This window comes from Esox lucius, chromosome 14, assembly GCF_011004845.1.
Source record: "Esox lucius isolate fEsoLuc1 chromosome 14, fEsoLuc1.pri, whole genome shotgun sequence".
NCBI classification, from domain to species: Eukaryota; Metazoa; Chordata; class Actinopteri; order Esociformes; family Esocidae; genus Esox; species Esox lucius.
Genome location: NC_047582.1, coordinates 25,656,241 through 25,683,192, shown reverse-complemented (window position 1 = coordinate 25,683,192; position 26,952 = coordinate 25,656,241). Strand labels below are relative to the sequence as shown.

At 44.3% G+C, this 26,952-nt stretch overlaps 1 protein-coding gene across 1 annotated transcript in view; it reads right to left on the bottom strand.

Annotated features, from left to right (window-relative positions):
* The window catches only part of lamc3 (laminin, gamma 3), a 108,208-nt gene that overhangs the window by 5,199 nt on the left and 76,057 nt on the right, over positions 1–26,952 (bottom strand). Inside the window, exons 13-21 of the mRNA XM_010878250.4 lie at positions 18,268–18,456; positions 17,560–17,805; positions 13,745–13,898; positions 13,448–13,590; positions 12,965–13,143; positions 5,941–6,121; positions 4,412–4,656; positions 3,086–3,162; positions 575–709 (exon numbers count right to left, since the gene is read on the bottom strand). Of these exons, the coding sequence (XP_010876552.2) occupies positions 575–709; positions 3,086–3,162; positions 4,412–4,656; positions 5,941–6,121; positions 12,965–13,143; positions 13,448–13,590; positions 13,745–13,898; positions 17,560–17,805; positions 18,268–18,456 (1,549 nt within the window). The remainder of the gene's footprint in view (positions 1–574; positions 710–3,085; positions 3,163–4,411; positions 4,657–5,940; positions 6,122–12,964; positions 13,144–13,447; positions 13,591–13,744; positions 13,899–17,559; positions 17,806–18,267; positions 18,457–26,952) is intronic.

Below are 26,952 nucleotides of genomic sequence, written 5' to 3'. Positions count from 1 at the left end.
TTTCAGGTTCCTGGCCTCCCGCCCGCTCACACTGCTTTGTGGCCACCGGAGGGCTGTGCATGGTTCTGTTGAGCATTGAGGATAATCCTCAGAGCAATCTCACGCTACGAGATGCTGCCGCTCCATGAAAGCAAGAAACCCCCAGAATGCAAGGGGCTTAAAAGAGAGCCGTTCCCCTGTGGATAAATGTCTTACTTTCTCAACTCCAGTGTGCTCTAAAAAGCTGCTATAAAGAGCAGGATTGGTGACCTTGTGATGTGAGGCACAGCTACAGCTATCTAGGGTGCTAGTGGGCACTTTTCTTCCACAACACTCATATGGGTACTAGGAACCAGAGGCAATGGGTTCAGATATCTTTTCAAGGGGCAGGGAGAATGTTGTTTACCCTTGCTCTGTGCAGGTTAACAGGATTTTTTTTGCACCTTCAATTGAGCCTCAAAATGGAGTTTGGACGGATGGTGAGTGTGGCAGAGAAAGAGAGGAATAAAGAGAGAGCACACATATCTGTGTGTGTTCTTTGTAGGCGTGAATGTGTGTGTGTCTCATAGTGTGTGGGATATGTCTAGTTACTGACTGCTTTGTGAGGTTGCTGATGTATTCCTCTGTAGAGTTGTCCTCCAGTAGATCCATCAAGAGAGAGTAGGTTTGGTTGGAGACCATGAAAGCCTTGGCGGCTATGGACTCTATGTGACCAGACATCTCTGTGTGACTGGCATAAAAAAGATAAAAACAGGTTATTATAGAAAATATGTATATTCATGATATGTACACATCATAACTGGGTTCAAATAGGATTCATTTTTCTTTAGCTTGATTGATATTGTCTGCTACACTGGAATCAACAGAATAGAATAAAATGCAATCACACATTTTAAAATGCAATCACACATTTTAAAATGCAATCACACACCACGCCTCTCTCCAGGCATGCAGGCTGCCATTCACATAGTCCCCTCCTGACTGGATGTTTTTTTCTTTTTAAGAATATAATTGTTTTCTAAACATAACCAAAGAGTAAACAGTAACACGAAAAATAGACACCCAAGTGAAAAACAGAACACCCCTCTCCTTCCAAATGGTTTTGCCCAACTTAAAACTTACAGGGCATTTTGTGTTTAATGCGCTGCCGACCGAATGGTTAGCTACAGTAGGCTGACCGGACGACCCGACCCGGGTTTGCCCGGGACTGTCCGGGTTTCAAGCTGGGTGTCCCGGGTCCCGACAAACATCTGTAAAACTAAAATGTCCCGGTTTCCGACATTCACTACCAAATTGTCCCGGTTTTCACCACAATAATAATAATAATACTGTAATGTTTCCACATACGAGTCGGAGCCAAACAAACAACTGTGTAGAACGGTGGAGCAAAGCAATGCTCATCAAAGCTCAAACCCCCGCTCCACCAAAGATAAGCATGCATGACGACCAACATGCGTGCATAAGCACATACATGTCCGCGTGCATTAACGTGCGGCCACACAAGGGTCCCGGTTTGGGGGTTTGAAAGTGCGGTCCCCCTGAGCTATAGCTAACATACAACATACGCTATAGCTAACATACAACATACGCTATAGCTAACATACAACATACGCTATAGCTAACATACAACATACGCTATAGCTAACATACAACATACGCTATAGCTAACATACAACATACGCTATAGCTAACATACAACATACGCTATAGCTAACATACAACATACGCTGGTTGACTAGTGAGCGTGTGAATCAATTCATCTTGCTGCTGTTTTCACCCTCCCTGTCTGACCAAGTCTAAAGTTCATCCCCCTATAACATATTTTTTTAAATGCTGGCTACCTAGTTACCCTTCAGTGGTACTAGCTTGGAATGCATTGCACACAAGCAATAGTGCATTGCTACAGTAGCTGCATAAACTTCACAAATCTGTAACTAGGCTCAGCTGGCACATTTGTATTCAGAAATGAATATACCATCAGTTAATTCATTTCTCAGGTCAGGATGTCTGTTCATCCTTTCTACGGTCACATTAGAAAACAGAAGGCTAATATACTGATTCTGGCTGCTGTTCATAATATGGCATATATATGTGCAAATGTATCAGAAATAAAAATAAAATAACTATCTGGATGCTATTGGGTGTATGTTCAGTGCCTGGATAAAAAGTTTGACCAATGTTAAGGTGTGGAGGAAATGTTTTTTAGGCCAGGAGCGGACAAACTAAGGCCCAGGGTGATTCAATCGCACCAATTTATGTTGTTTGTGGTTATTAAAAGCTCTCCAACCCTCTATGAAACCTGTCAAGCTTGATCCAAAGTAACCTACATAATAACTATTATAAACCTGTAAATGTGTCAATAACTGTGCTTTTCTGGCCAACAAATAGATGTTGACAAACACATTTGACATCAAATCAAAATACGTGCAGCCCTCCATTGACCTTTAAAATCCCTATTTGGGCCTCGGACCAAAATGTTTGCCCACCCTGAGTGTTATGCAAACTATGCTTGCTGGCAATTGAGAGGGATATTCCCGTAAACCACTGAGAAGTGATCAACATTTACAAGGATTTGGCCAACAAAAGACAGCTGCTCTGAATAAAGGTCTATTAATAATGACAAATTTGTGCTGACGATAATCTCATTGTAATATTATGTAAAAAAAAAAAACATTGATTCACACTAACAGTCCAATTGCTGGACTGGAGGTTATTATTGTTATGCATTAAAAAGTTTGTCTTTTTCTCCTGTGAGTGTAGGTATTTATTTTATATATGCAAAATGATATATTTTTCTGGGGAATGCCCTATTCTGGGTTTGGCCCATGCCCCTCCAGGTCTGAGCACAACCTGCCTCTCTCAAACAGAAAACAGTTAAGGAGAAGCCAAATGAATTACAGATATTCTCTCCATCTCTTCTCACTAGACCTATAATCCACATTACTTCTGCATAATCAGAGGCTTTGTGCTGTTTGTCACTGATTCAGTGTGACTGTCTCGTCATTGTGTGACTGGCAGATGGAACAGAAAGAGCCTCCACTAGGAGGAGATGACCTTTGTACGTACTAATTGGCCACTTAAAAACTATTGACTTCCATTGACATACCTTTTCATCAGAACCTCTGACTCGTTAACAGCCCAGTTCCAGCGGTTGGGCACAGGTGGCACCTCAAAGGGAACAACCTTTGGAAAAGCAGAGGAAATGAAGGATGAAATGCAGAGGTGGTGGTCCAGTTGAGGAAATAAAACTGTCGGAGAACAATGACTTCCACATGCTCCACATGAGCTGCTACTTGGGTTTATACATTTCAAAGCTGAACTGTGGCCATGCACTGAGTTCAGATACCCCGACATCCCCCAGGACAGTGTTCAGCTCAGAGGAAGTAGATGGACTCAGGGAATTCCTAATCAATGGAATGGAATTCAGGCTGCAAAAGCTGTAACAGCACAAATTCTACAGCACAAATTCACGTACTAATGTATGCCGGCTGCGCAACGTTTCAATTTACCCAGGTACAATGTTTTTTCTTGTGTGGTAGACGAACGTTGACCATTTCCCTGTGTGACATTTATTTAGCGAAAGTGCTAATAAAATAGAGGAAACGGAATTACAATACAGTATATGAGACAGGAAAATAGTTTCTCTTCATATTTTGGAGCCGCTCTGCTTGTTAATGTGAAATTAAATTGCTCCGGCTCCAGGCTTACCCAGGCGACAGGGGCAAGGGGACTTACTTATCCACATTCCCACGCATACACACACCTTTAAAGCACTACCAAACTAAGCTTCCTCATTCCCCTAAACCATATAACATGGATGTATTCATAACAGATTCCAAGCTGCTGCTAGAGAGCATGGACAACCTGAGCTCTGGGTGCAGGTCCATTTGTACATTTCAGTCAATCATAAAGCAACTAGAAAAATGAAGGATTGTATATAGCTTAAAACCAAAACGTAAGGCATATTTTCTAACACCTCTGTAACAAACTATGTCAGTCCTGAAAGATCTGATAAAAGGGCTTTGTTTTATTGGGGATAATGAAAATGTATACACATAATGAGAGGTTGTTCACTATATAATTGTTATTTTTAATGAATATCAGGAACTGAATCACTGGGAACAGGAATGAGATGTTTATTTAGATGATTTGCTTACCTATCACGCTTCAAACAATTGCCCTCAATCATTAAATGTGCGTACGATCAAATTTGATCACAGAGCTGGTATTTATCTATATTATCTTTGTTGTATCCTTGCGATGAAACTCAAGTATGTAAATAAGGACAGGTGCAGAGAAGGTTTCATGAATGAGGGCCAATATGAATATGGGCAGACATGAATCGTGATGTATTGACTCGTAACATGTGTATCGTTATTTATATATTGTATCGCAAGGTACTTGCGAATACCCACCCCTAGAGTCAACTCACCATATTATCTAGGTCCAGTGTTGCCTGCTTCAGCTGTGTCCTTGCCCTTGTTACCACTGCCACAGAGCCAGCGAGGCCCCTACACAACGTCCCCCACCCCTCCTTGTCCCCCACCTCCTCCTCCGGCTGTACCTCCCCGCTGACGCTACAGTTCAATGCTGTGGTAACAGTGTTTAGCTGGGCTGATAAAGAGTGCGTTGAAACCTCCAGGAGAGCAAACCGTCTGACAAATGCTTCCTTCGCTTCTGCAGGGAAACACAGAAACACAGATGGGATCAAAACCCACACAGCGTGGATGGATCAAATGGATTTCCATTACACTGAAATGTTTCTTTAGGACAAAAAGACCACCGGCGCTTTTGTAGTTGGACGTTTGAAGTTTGGCCATTGTGTTTGATCACGGCCTCCATGTGGTCAATTGTAAATTCTCAAGTCAAATTCACTGTTCAGCTGTTTGTGCTTAATCCCTCCTCTGTGTGTCCAGGTGCCTTTAGTTATGGCTGTAGTTTTATTGTTTAGTTATGTCTCATAATGTTCATTACCCGCTGAGCTGGAGTGTGTGTCTGGGTGGGTGTGTGAGAGGACATCATTAAGGCAGTGTTGTCTCCTCTGTGACATGGAACGGTGTGTGTGTGCATGTGTGTGTGTGTGTGTGTGTGTGTGTCTGTGTATTTAACCCAATCAAATATATTTTACAAAGCTTTTTTAGATCAGCAGTTGTTTATAAAACACCCAGCCTAAAACCCCACAGAGCAAGCAATAAGATGTGTGTGTGTGTGTGTGTGTGTGTGTGCGTGCGTCCGTGTGAATAGTATGTGCATGTGTGTTCACCCTTGTGCCTCAGTGGGTCCACAGGTACTTCTCCTCCTTACTAGCGCTTTTGGACCACACAGAGTAGAATGTCCCCCAAATGGAGACCAGCAGTGTAGCCATTTAGATACATGGCAGTGTACCAATGTAGCGTGGGCCGCAGTCGGACAGACATAATCCTGATTAGACTTCTAATCATAATGAGGTAGAGGGATTAAAGACGTGCTAGCTGCATGCATGTAAAACAAACAGGGATTAGGCTGGTCACATAGAGCACAGCCTGACATGTCCTATCCTGCAGGGATCCAGGCTCCACTCTGTCCATGTCAATGAGCCAGGGAGCCTTTCATTGTATTGCCTCCGCGCCGCTCACAAGATAATGAGGAAGTCAGCCAGTGTGTAGGGGTGAAGGCTGCTTGGCTTCTGATTCATTCTGATTGTCACTACATACCATTGTGGTGCGTTATACCTTTATCCAAATGCTGTACCTCATCTCTTTAATAATGTTCGCTCGAACAATCGGCCAGACATGAAGTCATTACTGGTGCATAATGACTACTCTAGGTGTTCCTATCTACTGTGTGAACGTGGCTATGTGTCAGGTATAATTGCTGAGTAGAACAAGTGGTAAACAACACTGACGGTCATATGTCCTGGCTGGTTGCAAAAAAAAAAACTTTTTCTGATTGGTAATGAGTTGATGGCCACTGACTGGTTACCTTGTATGGCCAGGAAGTCCTCCAGTGCATTGGGCAGACTGTCTTCCCCCTGATGCCCGCGCTTGTGACGCTGGCGCTCGTGAAGCTGGTGCATGTGATACTGCCGCCCGTAATCAGTCCGACAGTCAAAACGTGCCAGGAGCTTCTCCAAATCCTGCAGCCGAGCCTTCAGTCTCCCAGCCTGGAAAACACCAGGATACCAGACATCAGAGGGATTGTGGGAGAGATTGTATTGCTCCTGAGGTTTTTAAAGGTAGGCTCTCGTCACATGATAATCCATCTCATTCCAGATGAAAAATGTGTACAATATAATAGAGATACCTGACACTAGATTTATAAGACATGATGATATGAGTCTGGGTAGGGTCAATTGGGTGATCAATGCACCTTTAATTAAAAAAAAGAGTTAAACTGGGTCCTGATGAAGATATGATTCACCCTCAGATACATAACCTGGGATGTGTTTAGCATTTTCCCTTTAAAACATGAGTTGATAACAGGATTCCACCACATTCAGCTACACGTGCTGTCATTGTCATTCAAAATGTTACTGAGAAAATGACTGTCAGCTTAAAAAACCAATACCCTCTTATTTTTACACCACAATATATTTCCCAGAAGGTATCAAATAATACTTGAGTTGATGGATGTTGTGGAAGAATAAACCTTCACAAATCAAATGATCTGACAATGCAACCTTTCAAGGGAGTGCACGTAGCTTTGTCAAGGGACACTCCCACCTGAGTACTGCCGTGTGAAGAGCAATGTACCGGCTACTTAAGGGGCTCAGAGACGGTGTGTGGCAGGGCGGTCCGTTCATTTAAAAAATGAAGTCTGGAGACGGAGAGGAAATAGAAATCTGACGAATGGATGTAACTCCCCTGTCCAGGCTTCATGGGAAATAATGAGGCCACTCTGTCCGCCACGCCCAATCAGAGGACAGAGCCCAGCTTCAGGCCTGCCCCCTGTGAGAGACGGCGATTGAGGGGAATGAAGACCAAGAAAATGACCTACTGTTATTATTCTGCTTTTTGTATCTAAATATATTTTCTACAATACGTAGGTTACTTCATGTATGAAAATACTCAGACTGAAAAGGGTCTGGTCATGTTGCTGTGTCACATTCACTGGGGACATGTTTGTCTCTTGGTTCTCTCTGGTTAACCCTCTCTCACCAGTCTAAAATGGCTTACATGATCGAGGCACATTAATGGCTAGGGAGCCGAACGTTCTCTGAGTAGGCATTTAGCTGCTAAACCTAGATGAGTGTGTGTGTCTGTGCGTTATACATGCAGATACATGGAGGGGGGGTGTAGGGCATCCATTCTCCTTCCATCCCTGTGTTGTAAGTACACTCTATCATATCCCTTTAAAAACCCTGTGATCTACTCACGGCCTCCCAACCAGTAGTAAAATCACAATAATAACATTCCCCAGAGTACCACAATTAGGGTACTAACAATGTAACCCACGACTGTATCTCTGATTATTAAATTCCTCCTCGATGAACAAAGAGACATAGTGTGTACAGCCCAATAGAATAGTGTGTACAGCCCGATAGAGCATATTTAGTCTATAACAAAAATATCCTTTCAATACCATTTACATTTTCAAAAAACACTAGTAAAAAGAAACTCTCGCTGTGCCATAAGGCTCAACACGTACAGGTTCAGCACTTTGGCCTGACCCTTGACCTGGAAGGAATATAAACTCACTGACAAGGTTTTTTAACAGGTCAGTGAGTGTGACAACTGTGCCCTCTGCTACCTCACCTCCCCCTGCAGCAGACAGACTCCAGCGTTCGACGTCACCGGTCTTCTGACACCACCGCCCATCTCATTATGCCACCTGGTTCTCATCTTCATCATTCCCCCTAGTATATATGTTCCCTCTGCTTCCCCTGTCTTTGTGTGTTATTGTCTCTCTTTATGCAAGAGTGCTGTTAAGCTTCGCCGCTGTCACTTCTATTAAACACTACAAATACGCATCGCCTCGTTCTCCTGCTTCTCCTTCCCTCGAAGCCATTACAGAATAACACACCTAAGAAAAAGAAAATGGAGGAACAAGCCGAAGGCGAGGCTGGTGTTGCGGAAATGGTTAAGGTGCATTCGACTATGCTGGGCAGCCTAGGCGCCACGATGGAAACCGTGTTAAAACGGTATAGCGCCTAGAGCTCTACCCCAGCACCGGCCGTGATACCGCCTCCCCAGGTTGTGTCGCCCAGCGTGGGGGCGATGCACACCCCATTGCCTAGGAATTACAATGGGACAGCGGACCGCTGCCAGGGTTTCCTGCTACAGGTGGACATCACGCTCCAGGCCATCCATCCTGCGCCGACAGACGCCCAGAAGATCTCCTTGCTCGTCTCCCGCCTGTCGGGGAAAGCCCTGGAGTGGGCCGCCGCTGTTTGGAACACTGAGGGACCCACCCAGGGCAGCTATGCCGATTTCATCCGCCGCTTCCAAGCCGTGTTCCACCATCCTCACGAAGGGAGAGAGGCGGGTGAACGGCTGTTCCATCTACGGCAGGGGACGAGATCAGCACAGGATTTCGCACTGGGGTTCCCCTGGCAGCGGGATCGGGGTGGAACGAGCGGGCTGTCATCGACCACTATCGATGCAGCCTTCGCGAGGACGTCCGGAGGGAGCTAGCTTGTCGGGATGTGTCCCTCTCCTTCGACCAACTGGTGGACATATCCATCCGTCTCGACAACCTGCCGGCTGCCCGAGGACGTCCCGGAAGAGGCCCGCCCGTTCCGCCCTGTCAACCAGATGCCGCCGTCCCCATGGACCTGGGGGTCGGCTGCGCTTTCGGGCAGAGGTAGAGGAGGACAGGTGTGGAGTGCCTCCAAAAGGAGACGAGGCCGTACCACCGCAGCACATCACACCTCCCTCCCCGAGTCGAGAGGCGACAGGCATGGCACTTCCGCGTCACCCCAGATAGCACATGCCCATTCACTCGCCTCACTTGCCTCTCCTCTCTCTCTGTGCCCTGTCCCTGTTGAGTTCCCCGGTTTTCTGTTGCTTTCCCAGTGTAAGGCGCTGGTAGATTCAGGCGCAGCTGTGGAGAGTCCAGACAGTGCTCCCGCCGTGCCAATTCCCCCCAAATACAGGGACTTGGCTGTGGTTTTTTCCAAAGCTAAGGCTACTGTTTTACCACCACACAGGCATCCACTGTCCCGTACCGAAACGGAGGCCATGGCCACGTACGTTAAGTAAAGCGTTGAAACAGGGATACATTAGGTCTCCTCGATTTTTTTTTTGTGAAAAAGAAGGATGGTGGTTTGCGCCCGTGCATCGATTACAGGGCGCTGAACAAGATCACCATTCCATTCCGCTACCCTCTCCCTTTGATCTCTGCGGAGGTGGAGAGGATGCACGGGGCCCGCTTTTTCACCAAATTAGACCTCAGGAGTGCCTATAACCTGGTACGTATCCGGGAAGGGGATGAGTGGAAAACAGCCTTTAGCACCACATCCGGCCACTATGAGTATTTAGTAATGCCGTACGGTTTGATGAATGCTCCATCAGTCTTTCAATCCTTCATCAACGATGTGTCCCGGGACATGTTATCCGAGGGCGTAGTGGTGTATATCGATGACCTGGTTGCGATGGACCGCTGAGGCGGAGCGGGCGTTTGTGGAACTGAAACATCGTTTTACCACCGCTCCGGTCCTGGCCCACCACGACCCGTCGCTCCAGTTCATTGTGGAGGTGGATGTGTCCGACTGTGGGCTCGGTGCCACCCTCTCCCAACGGACGGGGAGTCGGAAACACGCGGAACTATGACGTAGGTGATCATGAGCTGTTGGCCGTGGTTTGAGCCTTGTCGGCGTGGCGGCACTGGTTAGAGGGGGCTAAACACCCTTTCCTCGTCTGGACGGACCACTGGAACCTGGAGTACATGCGGCCAGCGAGGAGACTGACCCCTCGCCAGGCAAGGTGGGCTATGTTCTTCACCCGGTTTGTTTTTACTCTCACATACAGGCCGGGGAGCAAGAACGTCGGGGCCGACGCGCTGTCCCGCCAGCATGACACGGAGGAGAGGCCAGTGGATGATGCTCCCGGAGTCGTGCATCGTGGCACCGGTGGTATGGGAACTGGACGCGGACATCGCTAGAGCGCAGCGTGACAAGCCCTCTCCGCCCACATGCCCTGAGGGCCGTACGTATTTGCCGGCGTCTGTCCGCGACCGCCTCATCTACTGGACGCATACGTCTCCCTCCTCCGGTCATCCTGGTATCGGGCCAACGGTGCGCGCCCTGGCCGGTAAGTACTGGTGTCCCAGTTTAGCTAAGGACGTGAGGGTATACGTCTCTTCCTGCTCCGTGTGCGCCCAGAGTAAGGCACCCCGACACCTGCCTATGGGTAAGTTGCACCCTTTACCCATTCCACAACGACCATGGTCCCACCTGTCAGTTGACTTCCTCACTGATCTTCCCCCTTCACAGGGCCATACCACCATCCTGGTCGTTGTGGATCGGTTCTCCATGTCCTGCCGCCTCTTGCCTCTGCCCGGCCTTCCTACTGCCCTACAGACCGCGGAGGCCCTGTTTACACACGTCTTCCGGCACTATGGGGTGCCCGAGGACATCGTGTCTGACCGGGGCCCCCAGTTCACGTCCAGGGTATGGAAGGCATTCATGCAGCATCTGGGGATCTCGGTCAGCCTGACCTCGGGCTATCATCCCCAGTCTAACGGGCAGGTGGAGCGTGTCAATCAGGAGGTGGGCAGGTTCCTTCGGTCCTACTGCCAGGACCAGCCGGGGTAGTGGGCGGAGTTCCTGCCCCGACTACCACATTAACCTCAGGCCGGTGGTGGCTGGTCCCCTTCAGGGGTGTGAGGTGCGGGACATCGAGGGGGCCCCGGTGTACTCCGTCTGCTCCATCATTGACTCGAGGCCGCCGGGCAGGGGGCCTCCAGTACCTCGTGGAGTGGGAGGGGTACGGCCCGGAGGAACAGATCTGGGTTCCGGTGAGGGACGTCCTGGCTCCCGCCCTCATACGTGATTTCCATCGCCCGGATCGCCCTGCTCCGCGTCCCCCGGATCGACCCCAGGGCCGGGGTCGTCGCGCGGCTAGGGCCACGCGTCGGACAACTGCGCCCTCTGCTACCTCTCCTCCCCCCTGCAGCAGACAGACTCCAGCATTCGACGTCACCGGCCTTCTGACACCACCGTCCATCTCATTATGCATTTCACCTGTGTCTCGTCTAGCGCACCTGGTTCTCATCTTCATCATTCCCCCCAGTATATATGTTCCCTCTGCTTCCCCTGTCTTTGTGTGTTATTGTCTCTCTTTATGCAAGAGTGCTGTTAAGCTTCGCCGCTGTCACTTCTATTAAACACTACAAATACGCATCGCCTCGTTCTCCTGCTTCTCCTTCCCTCGAAGCCATTACAGTGAGTAACTTTTAGTCACCAGTTAAAAGACCTTGTCAGCGAGTTTCTACTCCTTCGACAGAGAGGGCCATGTTAGTTACCAGGTAAAAAACCTTGTCAGTGAGGCCCTGTCTGTTGAACAGCTGTTGTTTATGGTGATACTAAAAATCACAATTTTCATCCCCAAAAAACAAAATTTTCCGATTTTGATTATACAGACTTCCTGCATCACTGCTCATTCCATTCCAATACCCATTTACATTACAATGGCTTTATCTAGCTGAACGAGGCTTGTGGCCAGATTTGGTTCATTGATAAAAAAATTTATGGTGTAAACAGAAGAAAATTGTCATTCTTCTCCTGCTACCTTCCCGTGGTTATATGGTAAACCTTCCAAACAGACACGCCCCGTGGCTACTGAGGTCTAACGCCAATGTCTCGCTCAGGATGCATTAGAGTCGAATGATAAATAATGTCTGGTCCTGCTCCATGCATAAACAGAATCAGAACACAAGATAACAGAGAGGGAGAATACATGGTAGAGAGAGAGATATTGGAGAGAGAGACAGAGACCACATGGTGCAAGAGAAAAAGATTGAAGCCACCTGATACCTTGCAGAGCAAAGGCTGTGGAATCACTGCTCCACAGTAGGTTTTGAGACCGAGTTGCACTCCTGACAACATTTAAAAAGTATTTAACATGGATATCACATTTCTAAACTGAATTTCTCTTTCTGTATGCACCTTCACCATAATAGCATCAATTATCCAAATGTGTGAGCATTATTCAAGGTTGTAAATATCTCCCTGCTGAGAAGAGGAAATCCATTCTTCTGGGGGAGGGGATGTTAAGGGACATGGATTGGCTGTTGCCTGACATAAAATAAGGGGCGGTGAAGGACACACCAAAATGTTCTTGATTATTGTTCTCCTGTATGCTTTGGCAATACTGTATGCACATTGTTACGTCATGCCATTAAAGCAACGTTCATTTAATGTAATTAGAGACTACATGGTAGAAAGAGTGTGGAAATGGAGAGCAGTAGTGCAGGCTCTGAGTAGACATGGCCCTAGGTATCCTCTAAATCAGTGGTTACCAACATTTTCAGTTTCTCTAGCACACACAGAATTTTGCTATTCCCAGAGTACCCCTGAAGTACCTTTTTGCCATTTAAGTGCAGTTTTCCAGTAAGCCTATGGTCTCATGAGTCTTCTTAAGTACCTCCTGTGGTTAGGCCAAGTACCGCCATTGGGTCCTAGAACCCCTGGTTGGGAAATACTGCTCTAAATCAATAAAATACTGTTGAAATCACAGCAGGTCCTCATATGCAGTGAACTGGCTTGCTACGGAAAATACAAACCACTTTAAAAAGAACAAGTATTTATAAAGAAAGCACAAACATTCTATTATTTGTTTTCGTCTGGAGAAAGCATTAGGAAAAAATGGGACGTGGGTTTCGGCAACTAATCTCTGGAGACGTGAGAGAAATCCTGGATTATTAAAGTTACCGTCTGGTTCCCAAATGGAAACCCACCACCTATTTGGGGCTTTGTAGTGTAATGCGGTTTACAGGGAAAGGTGCCATAACACAGATAAAGACAGACAGGCAAAGTGTCTGACATCCAGAAAAATCCCGCTCTCACCTGCTCTTTGACTAGCCCATAGCAGACGGGACACTCTTCACACTGGTGTGTGGCTCTGTTGTGGAAGAAGTTGAGCTCACACTGGTCACACTTGTACCCCACAAAGCCCTGGCGGCAGGGACAAGACCCGTTGGTGTGGCACTGCATAGAGCTGGAACCCATCGGGTCGCAGTTACAGGCTTAGGGACAAGGGGAAATAGAGATAAGAGGTGAGTCAGCATACAGAGATACAGAGCAGGTAATTAAGAGACAGGGGGATTGAGACGGGAGGTAGGAGATAGGGGACAGATATAGGAGGTAAGAGACAAGGGGACTGGGAGATGGGAGCTGAGAAACATGGAGACAGAGAGGTGGGAGGTAAGAAACATGGAGACAGAGATATACGAGGTAACAGAAAGGAGGACGGAGATAGGAGCCATGGGGACATTGAGATAGGAGGTGACAAAGGACATTTATCCCTAATCAAAGGGACGCTGTTGCTACCTCTGCAGCCTCGTGTTGAGAAACCAAAAAAGCCCATTCGACATATGCTGCACAGCCGGCCCTCCACTCCCGGCCGACACATACACTGGCCTGTGATTGGATGGCACGCCATAGATGATGAGCCAATGGGGTTACAGTTGCATCTAAGGAATGAACAATATAGACCAGTTGTATTCAAATATTGACCTGGAAGCCACTTCCACTCCCTGTTTTCACTGCAACCCTCTAATGAGGCACTAAATTAAGACCTGGGACACCAGGTGGGTGCAATTATTTATGAGATTCCCCAGTACCTACCTCTCACAGCCTACTCCAGGTTGCAGGTTGAAAAACCCCACCTCACACTGGCCACAGTTTCGCCCGGTCACATGACTGAGGCATGGACAACGTCCTGTATAGGGGTCACATTCCTCCAATGACCCAGAAGTCCCGTAAGGACTGCAGCTGCAGGCTAATAGGAGACACCCACACATAAACCAATAATCAACCACACAACTTCATATCCAATACTGTATCAAAAGGAACAGAACCTTGAACACTACAATGCACAAATCAAACACAGTACGCCAAAAGGGACACATTATTACACAGGATTTAACCAGTCTCACAACAAGACTTCCTGACAGACTAACCCCAGGTGCTAAAAGTTCACCGCCTCGCCTCCTCCGGTACCTGTTTACCCAGGCCGGTCATCAAGAATGCCGCAATCTACGGGGAGGAGGTCATGGCCCTGGTGGAGTGGTGCCAGGTGAAATGAAGTCGGACAAAGTGACGTTTATGCTGAATACATCAGTGGCGGAGACGGACCCGTGGTAATGGATCTTGTCTCGCTCGCTGATGCATTCGCTATCTTTTATCCATTCGCCTTATCTCCTGGAGTTCATCATCTAGACATCGATACGAGCCGCCGTCTCCCTGTAAGCTGTGTTCTGTGTGGCATGCAGGCCCATGCACCGACCGGGGGGGCCATCCATCTGCCGGGTGTCGGTGGGCCAGCCGTATTTCTCTGTGCCCGTGACTGTGTGTGTGTGTAACTCAGGCAGGGAGACAGCAGAGTGAGAATTAGGGAGACTCATGACTCTTCACCCCAGCGCTCTGGCTGCGTCCAAAATGGCACCCTACTCTCATTACCTTGGATCAGGTCCCACAGGGTACATGGATAGCTTCCTTTTCCCTTTATCTCTGAGTCTCTATTTCTGTTGGTATTTCTGCCTTTTTCTTTTTTGTAACTTTTTCTCTCAGTTTTGTTCTCACTTTTTAACACACCTTCTTGTGTACAGTCAGTCCAAGAGCTTTCATGTTTATCAGGAGAACAATTTGTCACAGAAGTTTGGAACCTTGCTCTGTCTACTAATGATGAACACAACATACTTTCATTGAATTTCAACTGGTCAGGGGATAATGCCTTCAGAATCTTTCCCGATATCCATTTCAGCTTTCCCCATTTCCTTAACTCACAGAGAGTCTGTAAACAAAATGTTCTCCCACTTTACAACCACTCCAATGCCAACTCAGTCTCTGTGGAGTTCCTAGTAGCACTTTCAACTGCCTATTGAAACTAAAAAGCTCTCTAAGGAGAACTCTTTTACTAAGAATTATTGTACTGAGAAAACGACAATCTTAATTCTATCCACACTTACGCCCCAACCCAAAAAGCCAAGAAAGTGTTCATCTGCTTTTTCTGCCCTCATATTTAACCCTACAATGAAATGTTTTACTATACTCCATCCAGGACAATCAAGGCTACAATAAAATTGCAAAACCTTTGGACATAAATAATTACATTCAAGAGGGTTTATTGACAAAATGTAAGAAATTTGGTTTGCCAAATAATAGCTGTGTAATATTTTTTTTATTCAAGTACAAGAAATGTTTTGTCACTCGGAGATCAACATCCCACTAGTCAGTGACGATTGTGTAGCGTTGGTGTACTGGGGGCTCTTAATGATTCAAAATTCAATGCATTTAAAAAAATAATCCTTCAGCTTCCTTTAAGTCTCCCGTTTGGCAGCATTCCAGTGGACTACAACAGTGATGGACCAAGAGGTGTTGATAGCTGTATGTCTCCACTGCTTGACCATAGTAGCCTACACAGCTGCTAACACATCAAACATGTTGACACGCGTATGCCAACATTATCTCAGTAGTAATATCTCCGGAGCAACGTGGAAACACAAAGAAACAACAAAACCTTTACCAATCAATTAAAAGCAGCATTAAGAATCAGTGTATTGAGAACAAACAAATAATAAGAGCAATGGGTGATTATAGCTAAACCTAAATGGTTTTAGGCTCTTAGTAGAGGCAACCTGTTTATGGCCAAATTATCCTGGTAGTTAATATACATGTAGTTTATAATCTGTTGATCTTAACAAGGGGCCCAGAACCAGGGGGAGACCAATAGTGTTCAGGCACTCATGGCATTGCCAAAACAACTGCTGGGGCGCATTGCCAAAGAAACAAACGTAACAAAGAAACAAACGTAACATCTGCACCTGGGTTGTAACCTGTGTTTTAGTGACGACTTCCAATCCAGCTCTTTGATTACACGTAACAGAGGCCGGTTGGGTGTTTCACAGAGAATTATAGGGAAAAGCTGAATGAACTGAAAACCAGGGTGCACATTTCTAGAGTCATTTTGGTTGATTCCCTTAAAACATAAATGAGGTAAAAAAATATTATTTTTTTAAATAAACAATTGAGCTCACTCCTATATTTTATTTCATACAGTTTCGCAGGTGCCATTCATTTTGGAGGTGACTGTATAACATGAAATATTGAAATATTCTGATTATGTATTGGATATATTCACACATTCAGATACATGTTCCTGTCACAATATTGAAATGAAAATATGTTCAGTGTTATTCTACAAATTTATATAACATAGGTACACTTCAACTGTGAGAGATGGAATCTAAAATCCAGAAAAATCCAGAAAATCACATTGTATGATTTTAAAATAATTAATTTGATCACCTACCAACCAGTAAGAATTCTGTCTCTCACAAACCTGTTAGTTTTCCTTTAAGAAGCCCTTTAAGAAGGTGAGGGATCAGCCCAGAACTACACGGCAGGACCTGGTCAATCACCTGAAGAGAGCTGGGACCACAATCTCAAAGAAAACCATTAGTAACACACTATGCCGTCATGGATTTAAAATCCTGCAGGGAATGCAAGGTCCCCCCGCTCAAGCCAGTGCATGTCCAGGCCCGTCTGAAGTTTGCCAATGACCATCTGGATGATCCAGAGGAGGAATGGGAGAAGGTCATGTGGTACGATGAGACAAAAATAGAGCTTTTTGGTCTAAACTCTGGAGGAAGAAGGATAACCCCAAGAACACCATCCCAACCGTGAAGCATGGAGGTCGAAACATCATTCTTTGGGGATGCTTTTCTGCAAAGGGGACAGGACGACTGCACCGTATTGAGGGGAGGATGGATGGGGCCATGTACCGCGAGATCTTGGCCAACAACCTCCTTCCCTCAGTAAGAGCATTGAAGATGGCTGGGTCTTCCAGCATGACAACGACCCAAAACACACAGCCAGGGCAACTAAGGAGTGGCTCTGTAAGCATCTCAAGGTCCTGGAGTGGCCTAGCCAGTCTCCAGACCTGAACCCAATAGAAAATCTTTGGAGGGAGCAGAAAGTCGGTATTGCCCAGCGACAGCCCCGAAACCTGAAGGATCTGGAGAAGGTCTGTATGGAGAAGTGGGCCAAAATCCCTGCTGCAGTGTGTGCAAACCTGGTCAAGAACTACAGGAAACGTATGATCTCTGTAATTGCAAACAAAGGTTTCTGTACCAAATATTAAGTTCTGCTTTTCTGATGTATCAAATACTTATGTCATGCAATAAAATGCTAATTAATTACTTAAAAATCATACAATGTGATTTTCTGGATTTTTGTTTTAGATTCCGTCACTCACAGTTGAAGAGTACCTATGATAAAAATGACAGACTTCTATATGCTTTGTAAGTGGGAAAACCTGCAAAATCGGGAGTCTATCAAATACTTGTTGTCCCCACTGTGTATATATATATATATATATATATATATATATATATATGTGTGTGTGTGTATATATCTCCTTTTTAAGTTAAAATACTTACGTTTGCACTTCTGGGCTACTGTGTGGTTCAGGGCGTCTCCATAGTACCCAGGCCGACAGCGTTGGCAGTAGTCTCCCTCAGTGTTTCCCAGGCACTTCAGGCACCGGCCCGTCATGTGATCACACACACCCAGGGCGTTGGGGTCCACGTTCCCGTTACAGTTGCATCGCTGGCAGGGCCGAACTGGCCCTGACCGGCCCTGGGGATCGCCATGGAAACCATCCTCGCACATCTCACACCTGGTGCCTGGGCAAACAAGGTGTGTGTGTGGCGCGTGAGTTGGTGCGAGTGTGACGGGTTATTCTGTAGCGGATTGTTTGAAGAGGGGCAGGTGGTTTGTGGTCCATTTTAATTTCGACCTAAATTAATATCTTTCGGACAAACTTCACAATCTGTTGATGATAGTTCTGAAATCCTGGACATTTATAAATGGCCGGAACCTGACAAGGGAGCAGTTAGCTAGATCCTTTAAAAGCCAAACCTGTCTACCAAATATGCTTCACTGAGCAAGCGATGAACATCGGTCCCAAATGGCACACTATTCACTACATAGCAACCTACATTAGGCCTATAAGTTAGACGTAATGCACTAAACCTGAAGTCTAAATGGGAACAGGCCGGGCTAGCCCTGGTCAAGTCTGTTCAATATGGAATGGTTTGTCCCAATCACCAGACATCAAACAAAGAAATAATATGATCAATGCTCACCCCTCTGTCCAGGTGGGCAGTTGGTACAGACCACATCCCCTGTCTCTGTAATTTGAGCACAGCTGGTACGGTCCGGGCAAGGGCAAGGCTGGCAATCATTGGTCGTGCCAATCAACGGGTTGCCGTAGTAACCATCCAGGCAGCGCGTACAGGTAGGTCCTGTGGTGAAATCGGAACATTCACACACACCTGGGTGGGCGGTAGAGAGAGGAGAGACAATCAGAACACACACACACACACACACATATGTATAAATTGTCTGAAAGGACCATTTCAATAGCAGACTTTGATCAATGACTGAGACGTGACAGACAATCCATGCATGCCAAGGAGGATGGGTGCTGTAAGGATTTTCTGGGACAGATGCGGACCACAGTGGGTAGTTTCTATTGCCACCAGTAGAGAGCGCTGTGTCACTGTGTCTTTAACGAGCCAACACATATGTAGTTCTCAACACAGCCACAAACAGTAAGACAGACGAACAAGAGGAAACAGTACTGAAAACCGATCCCATCACACAGAGAAGGGTAGCAGAAAGAGCTGGTTTAAATTCACCCTGACTGTAATTGCTTTGGGAAATATAAGAGCTGGATTTAGACAGAAAGACCTTCAAGAAGTAAACCAATTCCCCCCCTAGTGTAATAGATTACCATATTTATTATGTCCCAAAAACAAATTGTTAAATGCATTCGTCTTTTAGAGCCTCAGGAAAACAACTTTTGGGATGTATTTGTGTAGCTACATGCTCTTCACATATACAACAACATCTGGTTTCAATAGAAACCCCCTTGTTACAGATTTCTCACTTTTTCCACAGGCATTTTTCATCTCTGATTTGAAATATTTAACTTAACAGTTGTTGAAATGTGAGTAGTTATGTCTATTATGAAATACGTATATGAATAATCAAACATTTAAAAGGCAGTCATTAATTATTAGTTAACTCTGACATAACAAACATGCATACACGCACACACACGCACACGCAAACACAAAATGCACAAGGAATGGAAACATTCTCTCTGTCCACAGGTAACAGGTTGGGACACCAGTAGCCGAGATTTCAGGCAACATAAAATCTGTCTCAAACCCTTAGACAAACCAGAATTCACCCTAGCTACCATTGCAACATATTCAGTACCTAATTCATTACAAGCCTTAAGAGACCCTGCAGTTTAGTACATCAAGCCAAAGTGAAAATCACATCAAAATTCCTCAAACCCCTTTGCTCCAGACAGCTTTGCCCACTCCAAAATTATAACCAGTGAAAATTACTTTATTAGTAAATTCTCTTCAATGTCCAAGTATCAAAGCCCAATGTTGCAGTTGATAGAAAGCTTCATGCTTCAATGATTTGCCAACAGGCTGGTACTTCGATATAATCAAACCAGACTTTTTAAAGATATTAACTATGTATGCTGCACATTACTACAACTAATTTAGTTTACTTTGAGTGAGCAAGGATTCCTCAACTCTATGCATGTGGTCAATGGAGCTGCTTCCTGCCTGTCGTTGTTGCTTAGACAACATGTCAGTATCACAAATTAAACCCTATTCCCTAAATAGCACTCTTGTCCATAGCACGGCAAAATAAGTGCACTGTGTTAGAGGCAGATAGGATTCAGACACTAAGACACAGAGAGGAAGTGGTGCTAGCAAATTTCACAGACATGTACTATATGCAAGTCAAGTACATTAGATAAAAAGGAAAAAGCTACATTGATTACATGGCCATTAAAGAAACCCTAATTGGTCTGTAGCGTAATGAAGTGAGGAGTGCTATGCCAGATAGCAGCTTGGTAAAAATCATTATGTCTGCCGTAGGGTTCTGGTCAGAATTAGCTCACTAATAGAGAATAGGGCACTATATGGGACCCTTCAAAAGGTGGCTAATTTTAATGATGGACATCCAAGCATGAAGTCATTCCTTATAATAATCTACTTAATACAAATTTGTAACACATAGAGGGTTTCTGAATCACACTAGGAACATTGTGTAGCCATACCAATTGTGCAACAGTTTTTATGTCAAACAAGGCAACAGTAAACATGTTGTACCCCATGAATGATGGACAGCCCCCTTAGGCCAATCAGTTTGGTAATTACCAGACGATAAAGATGTTTAGTCAAAATATCCTCACAAAGTCAAACAGCTCAACCAATATGAGTGTTCGCCCATCATAGCACACCCACGCCGACATGGTGGCAATTCTTGTTTAAGCAAATGTTCAGTCTTGAAAGTGTATGCATCATATAACAATTCGTTTTTTATATATAGATACTTCACTGATTTATATGCATTGATGTTTATGGGTCAATACTGTTTGCCCATTTAATTTCAAGCTTAAGCAGAAAAAAATGCATTGAGCAAACATTGTCCATAGATGGGACATTTCAAGTTCCATGCAGATCAGTCGGTTGGTGCCGGAAGAGTACTGTTTTATCGTGTTTCTCTCCAAAATCCATCTTAGTGGACCAATATAGTTGTGAAAAAAGTGAGGTATATAATGAATTTCGGTTCATAAGTTTGACTTCAGATCCAACATGGTGAAAGGCATGACCAAAGTTTGATAATCAGTTATTATTGTGATGCTGTACGGCCAATCAGTGGGACTTTGTAATTGCCTGATCTATTAGTCAAGATGCACCACACATCCAAATGTTTTCAAAACCAGGTCCGTGGTATGAAATATATTGCATCGGTCGCACAATTTGTGTCAAAATCGTAACATCGATATCTGAGATATCGTGCGTGACGCTGTCACACATTACAGTCCCCTCCCTGATGTCATGGTGAAGGACAATGAGCCATGTTAGACACAGTGGTCACAATGTGCTGACAGACAGTTCAGACTGTGAAGATGACTGAGCACAGTTCAGTTAGCCAGCCTCATCTTGCAGAGTACTGGACCACTGTTAGTATTACTACATGTGTTCTGTTCAGCGCTTCTGTACAGCCGACCATTCTGCTCTGACACGGTTTATGCATATTTAAAAATCATTGCTGCAGCGATTCATCATAATAATAACGATCATCAACATTATTATTGTAACCATCATCAAGATTCTCGTTACCCTCGCCCCCTTTGTCAGTGACTCCATTGTCCACCATTAAATAGACAACACAACAGCAATGTAATTTACAGGCTTTCTGCTTATAGTAACTTAAATAAATTAGACATCCTTATATACTTATACATGCATGTGAAGCTGATCCTGGCGGACAGTGGATAGAAAAATCTGCACACCCCTGTTGAAATGCCACGTTTTTGTGATGTAAAAGAATGAGACAAAGATAAATCATGTCAGACCTTTTTCCACTTTTAATGTGACCTATCATGTGAACAATTCAATTGAAAAACAAACTGAAATCTTCCAGGGGGAAAAATGAAAACCTTACAATAACCTGGTTGCATAAGTGTGCACACCCTCTTATAACTGGGGATGTGGCTGTGTTCAGAACCAATCACATTCAAACTCATGTTAAATAGAAGTCATTACACACCTGCCATCATTTAAAGTGACTCTGATTAATCACAAATAAAGTGCAGCTGTTCTAGTAGGACTTTCCTGAAATTTTCTTAGTTGAATCTCAGCTCAAGAGCCATGGTCCGCAGAGAGCTTCCAAAGCATCAGAGGGATCTCATTGTTGAAAGATATCAATCAGGAGATGGGTACAAAAGAATTTCCAAAGCATTAGATATACCATGAAACACAGTGAAGACAGTCATAATCAAGTGGAGAAAATATTTCACAACAGAGACATTACCAAGAACTGGATGTCCCTCCAAAATTTATGAAACAACAAGTAGAAAACTGGTCAGGGAGACTTCCAAGAGGCCTACAGCAACATTAAAGGAACTGCATGAATTTCTGGCAAGTACTGGCTTTGTGCTACATGTGACAACAATCTCCCGTATTCTTCATAAGAATGGGCTATGGGGTAGCCATCCAAGCCTGGCTGAAGTTTGCAAAAACAAACATCAAGTCTCCCAAAAGCATGTGGGAAAATGTGTTATGGTCTGATGAAACCAAGGTTGAACTTTTTGGCCATAATTCCAAAAGGTATTTTTGGTGCAAAAACAACACTGCACATCACCCAAAGAACACCATACCCACAGTGAAGCATGGTGGTGGCAGCATCATGCTTTGGGGCTGTTTTTCTTCAGCTGGAACCGGGGCCTTAGTCAGGGTGGAAGGAATTATGAACAGTTACAAAGCAATTCCAGTTCCAGGCAATTTTTGCACAAAACCTTTAGGCGTCCTTTAGAAAGATGAAGAGGAAATTCACCTTTCAGCATGACAACAACCCAAAGCACACATCCAAAACCACAAAATCATGGCTTCACCAGAAGAAGATTAAGGTTTTGGAATGGCCTAGCCAGAGCCCAGACCTGAATCCAATAGAACATCTGTGGGGTGATCTGAAGAGGGCTGTGTACAGGAGATGTCATTGCAATCTGACAGATTTGGAGCGCTTTTGCAAAGAAGAGTGGGCAAATATTGCTACATCAAGATGTCCCATGCTAATAGACTCCTACCTAAAAAGACTGAGTGCTGTAATGAAATCAAAAAGTGCTTCAACAAAGTATTAGTTTAAGGGTGTGCACACTTATGCAAAGAGGTTATTGTGTTTTTGTTTTTTTCTCTAATATTTCAGTTTGTTTTTCAATTGAATTGTTCACATTATAGGTCACATTAAACGTGGAAAATGTTCGGACATGATTTATCTTTGTCTCATTCTTTTACATCACAAGAACCTGCCATTTTAACAGGGGTGTATAGACTTCTTCTATCCACTGTACGTTAAGATACAGCCAGAGACCTCTTCACTAGAAAGCATTTTTCTGTACGTTCATTCAGTGTACTGTGGCTCAGTAGTACTGTACTCTGCTTTCCTGAAGAATTCCAGTGGGTAGAAACAGAAAATGGTATCTTTTGTCAAAGGTGGAGTATTTAAACCTCTGTGTCTACTGTAGCGGCTATCGGCGGTGACTGTATTAGCACTACGGATCCAGTCATTAGTCATTACCACCATCACTGATGCGTTGAGTCGATAACAGCCTAGGTTGCTAACGGCCTGGAACTCAGAGCTCTGTTGTCCCTCTAATCACTCTGACATCAATCTAAATGCAATGGAAAATCACCTCAAATGCTTAATGACTGAATTGGAAAAACCTGAATCTCAAGGATAGCTGTTGATGTCGGGACTGCATCATCTTTAACAATGGCTATCTAATTATCCTCAGTGGATGGGAGTTTCATACGCTCATGCACCATTACGCCGCATTGTTTGACACAACTTGGAAAAAGAAATAGTGAATAACATGGTCATGGATATTTTACAAGCCAGAAAGAACAAAACGGCTAAATTAAAATATTTACATTTCACATGAAAACACTCATACGCATATAACAGCTCCTCCCTAGCACAACATGAAATGAGCCAAAGCTCCAAAATGAAAATAATAATTGTTTAACAAGATATTGGGCACAGCAGGAGAAAAAGCTGCAAAATGAGTTAAACTTTAGTAATTATGTTTGACTGCTGACTGAATTATTATACTCAGCCTTCTGTTTGCACTGGTTATGCTATGCACTGAACTATCCATGAGGCTGGGAGAGAATGTACACCTAGGCTGTTGGTTGATTAATTGTGCAGGGCATCTTAGGGCCTTTTTATATTTTCAAAATGAATAGGCTGACACATTACTAGAGCTACATAATGTGTCACCCCATGCCATTCTACGGTATGTCCTTAACTCTATTCTCCAGCGAGCTGAGAGAGGTTTTCAGTGTAATATGTATTGTTGTGAAAAATGTGACACACATCTTTTCTCTAATTCAAATGTCCCTCAATTATTTTACTCAGTTGGGTGATGTCAAATATGCAAATACTTATCACATATCACATGAACCCCTCAACTGGTTTGGGAAATGTCCTCTCAGATACACATGGAATTATTAGTCGGCACATGAGCGGGTTCAGAAGGAGGGGAATTCTCAGCCAATAACCATGATACCATTTTGGATCTTTTTTATTTATTTTAATATAGTATAGGGCCTACTGAAATATGTATTGGCTAGTGCATAGGTTCACCAACCTTTTCTAACAAAACAGCTACTAAAGTTGCGAAAAACATTCTTGTCTTTTCCTTGGCAACTCCTCCTCAGGTCTTTTAAAAAGAGAAAGTGCTGCACTACTCTTAATACTTGATGAATGCAAAGGTTAAGAATCAACTCTGAGAGGGGCCCAATGAAATCTTGTTTATCTTTCCCCAAAACAAATTTTTATAAATCTACTTCACCTTTATTTAGCCAGGTCGGACAATTTTCATTTACAATGATAAGCTGGCAAAAAGCATACAATTGCAAGACTTAATAACACATAGATGCAATCAAGAACACAATGTGCAATAATAGGCAAGAGATCAATATGTTACATGAATGAGTGACACCATACCAAGTAGGTGATACAAATACACACATAGTTAAGCTGCCTTGTTGCACACCAAATGAGGGAATATACAGTATCTCACAAAAGTGAGTATACCCCTCAAATGTTTTTAAATACTTGAGTATATCTTTTCATGTGATCACCCTGAAGAAATTACACTTTCTACAATGCTACAATGTGAAGTAGTGAGTGTACAGGTTGTATAACTGTTTAAATTTGTCATTAATGTCAGTAATGTCTAAACCGCTGGCAACAAAAGTGAGTACACCCCTAAGTGAAAATTTCCAAAAAGTGTCAATATTTTGTGGTTGTCTTGGAGGTGTGTTTGGGGTTGTTATTATGTTGGAATACTGCACTGCAGCCCAGTCTCTGCTTCAGTATATGACAGTACATGTTAGCATTCATGGTTCCCTCAATGAACTGTAGCTCCCCAGTGACGGCAGCACTCACGCAGCCCCAGACCATGACCCTCCCATCACCATGCTTGACTGTAGGCAAGGCACACTTGTCTTTGTACTCTTCACCTGGTTGCCGCCACACACGCTTGACATTATCTGAACCAAATCATTTTCTCTTGGTCTCATCAGACCACAGGACATGGTTCCAGTAATACATGTCCTTAGTCAGTTTGTCTTCAGCAATCTGTTTGCGGCCCATGTTGAACTTCCAGTGACCAGTATGAGGGAGTGTGAGAGCGATGAAACCAAATTTAACACACCTGCTCCCCATTCACACCTGAGATCTTGTAACACAAACGAGTCACATATCACTGGGGAGGGAAAATTGTTAATTGGGTCCAATTTGGACATTTTCACTTAGGGTTGTACTCACTTTTGTTGCCAGTGGTTTAGACATTAATGGCTGTGTGTTGAGTTATTTTGAGGGGACAGTACATTTACACTGTTATACAAGCTGCAAACTCACTACTTTACATTGTAGCAAAGTGTCTTCAGTGTGGTCACATGAAAAGATATACTCAAATATTTACAAAAATGTGAGGGGTGTTCTCACTTTTGTGAGATACTGTATATGCATATGGACAAAGTGCTTAGGAGAAGAAGTGATTAGGTAGCAGTTTAAACAACTCATTATAATTATAATTACAAATACTTATAGAGTCAAAAATATGGATACACCTTATAGAATGTGGTATATCAGGGTTTCAAATAGAAGGTCCAGTGTGTGGCCTTTCAGAGTAACGTTTGAAGGGCCCAGTGTGTGATATCTCAGGTTTTCAAACGGAAGGTCCAGTGTTTATATCTCAGGTTTTCAAATGGAAGGTCCAGTGTGTTGTATCTCAGGTTTTACAATGGAAGGTCCAGTGTGTTGTATCTCAGGTTTTCAAATGGAAGGTCCAGTGTGTGGTATCTCAGGTTTTCAAATGGAAGGTCCAGTGTGTTGTATCTCAGGTTTTACAATGGAAGGTCCAGTGTGTGGTATCTCAGGTTTTCAAATGGAATGTCCAGTGTGTTGTATATCAGGTTTTCAAATGGAAGGTTCAGTGTGTGGAATCTCAGGTTTTCAAATGGAAGGTCCAGTGTGTTGTATCTCAGGTTTTCAAATGGAAGGTCCAGTGTGTGGTATCTCAGGTTTTCAAATGGAAGGTCCAGTGTGTGTATATCAGGTTTTCAAATGGAAGGTCCAGTGTGTGTATCTTAGGTTTTCAAATTCAACACTACTGTTGTTTGCTCCTTGGGGTTTAAGGCCGGGTGTTTCTGTAAAAGCACTTTGTGACACCTGCTGTTGTAAAAAGGGCTTTATAAATAAATTTGATTGAATTTTGATTGATTGCTATCTCCAGAATTCAAAAAGAAGGAAAGAAAGAGAGAAAGAAGGAAAGAAATGCGAAATTTTCCTTTTTCTGATACCTGCCTGCCGGGAATCCATTGAGGATTTATGTAGGTATGTGGAGGTTCTGATCCATAAGAAAAGCAATCATGGCGGGTGGATTAGATATCCTATTCGGTGGTTTAATGTTGTTTATGAGAAGATCATAGTCGCATCCGGTTCCCATACATACAGTTACTTCTTCTGCTCTTCCTGATCCATCATTCACCCCTCTAAATCGCTATTTATTTTCCCAACCTCAGGGAGGTCTTGAGGGAGGTACAGTGCAGGTTTCTGGTGCTGTAGGAAGTAGGGATGTACCAGGACACTAACAGGCAGACCCACACACAGGCCATTCCAGTAGTCAGAGAGCCAGAGAACACAAGGCCTGAATGGACTAC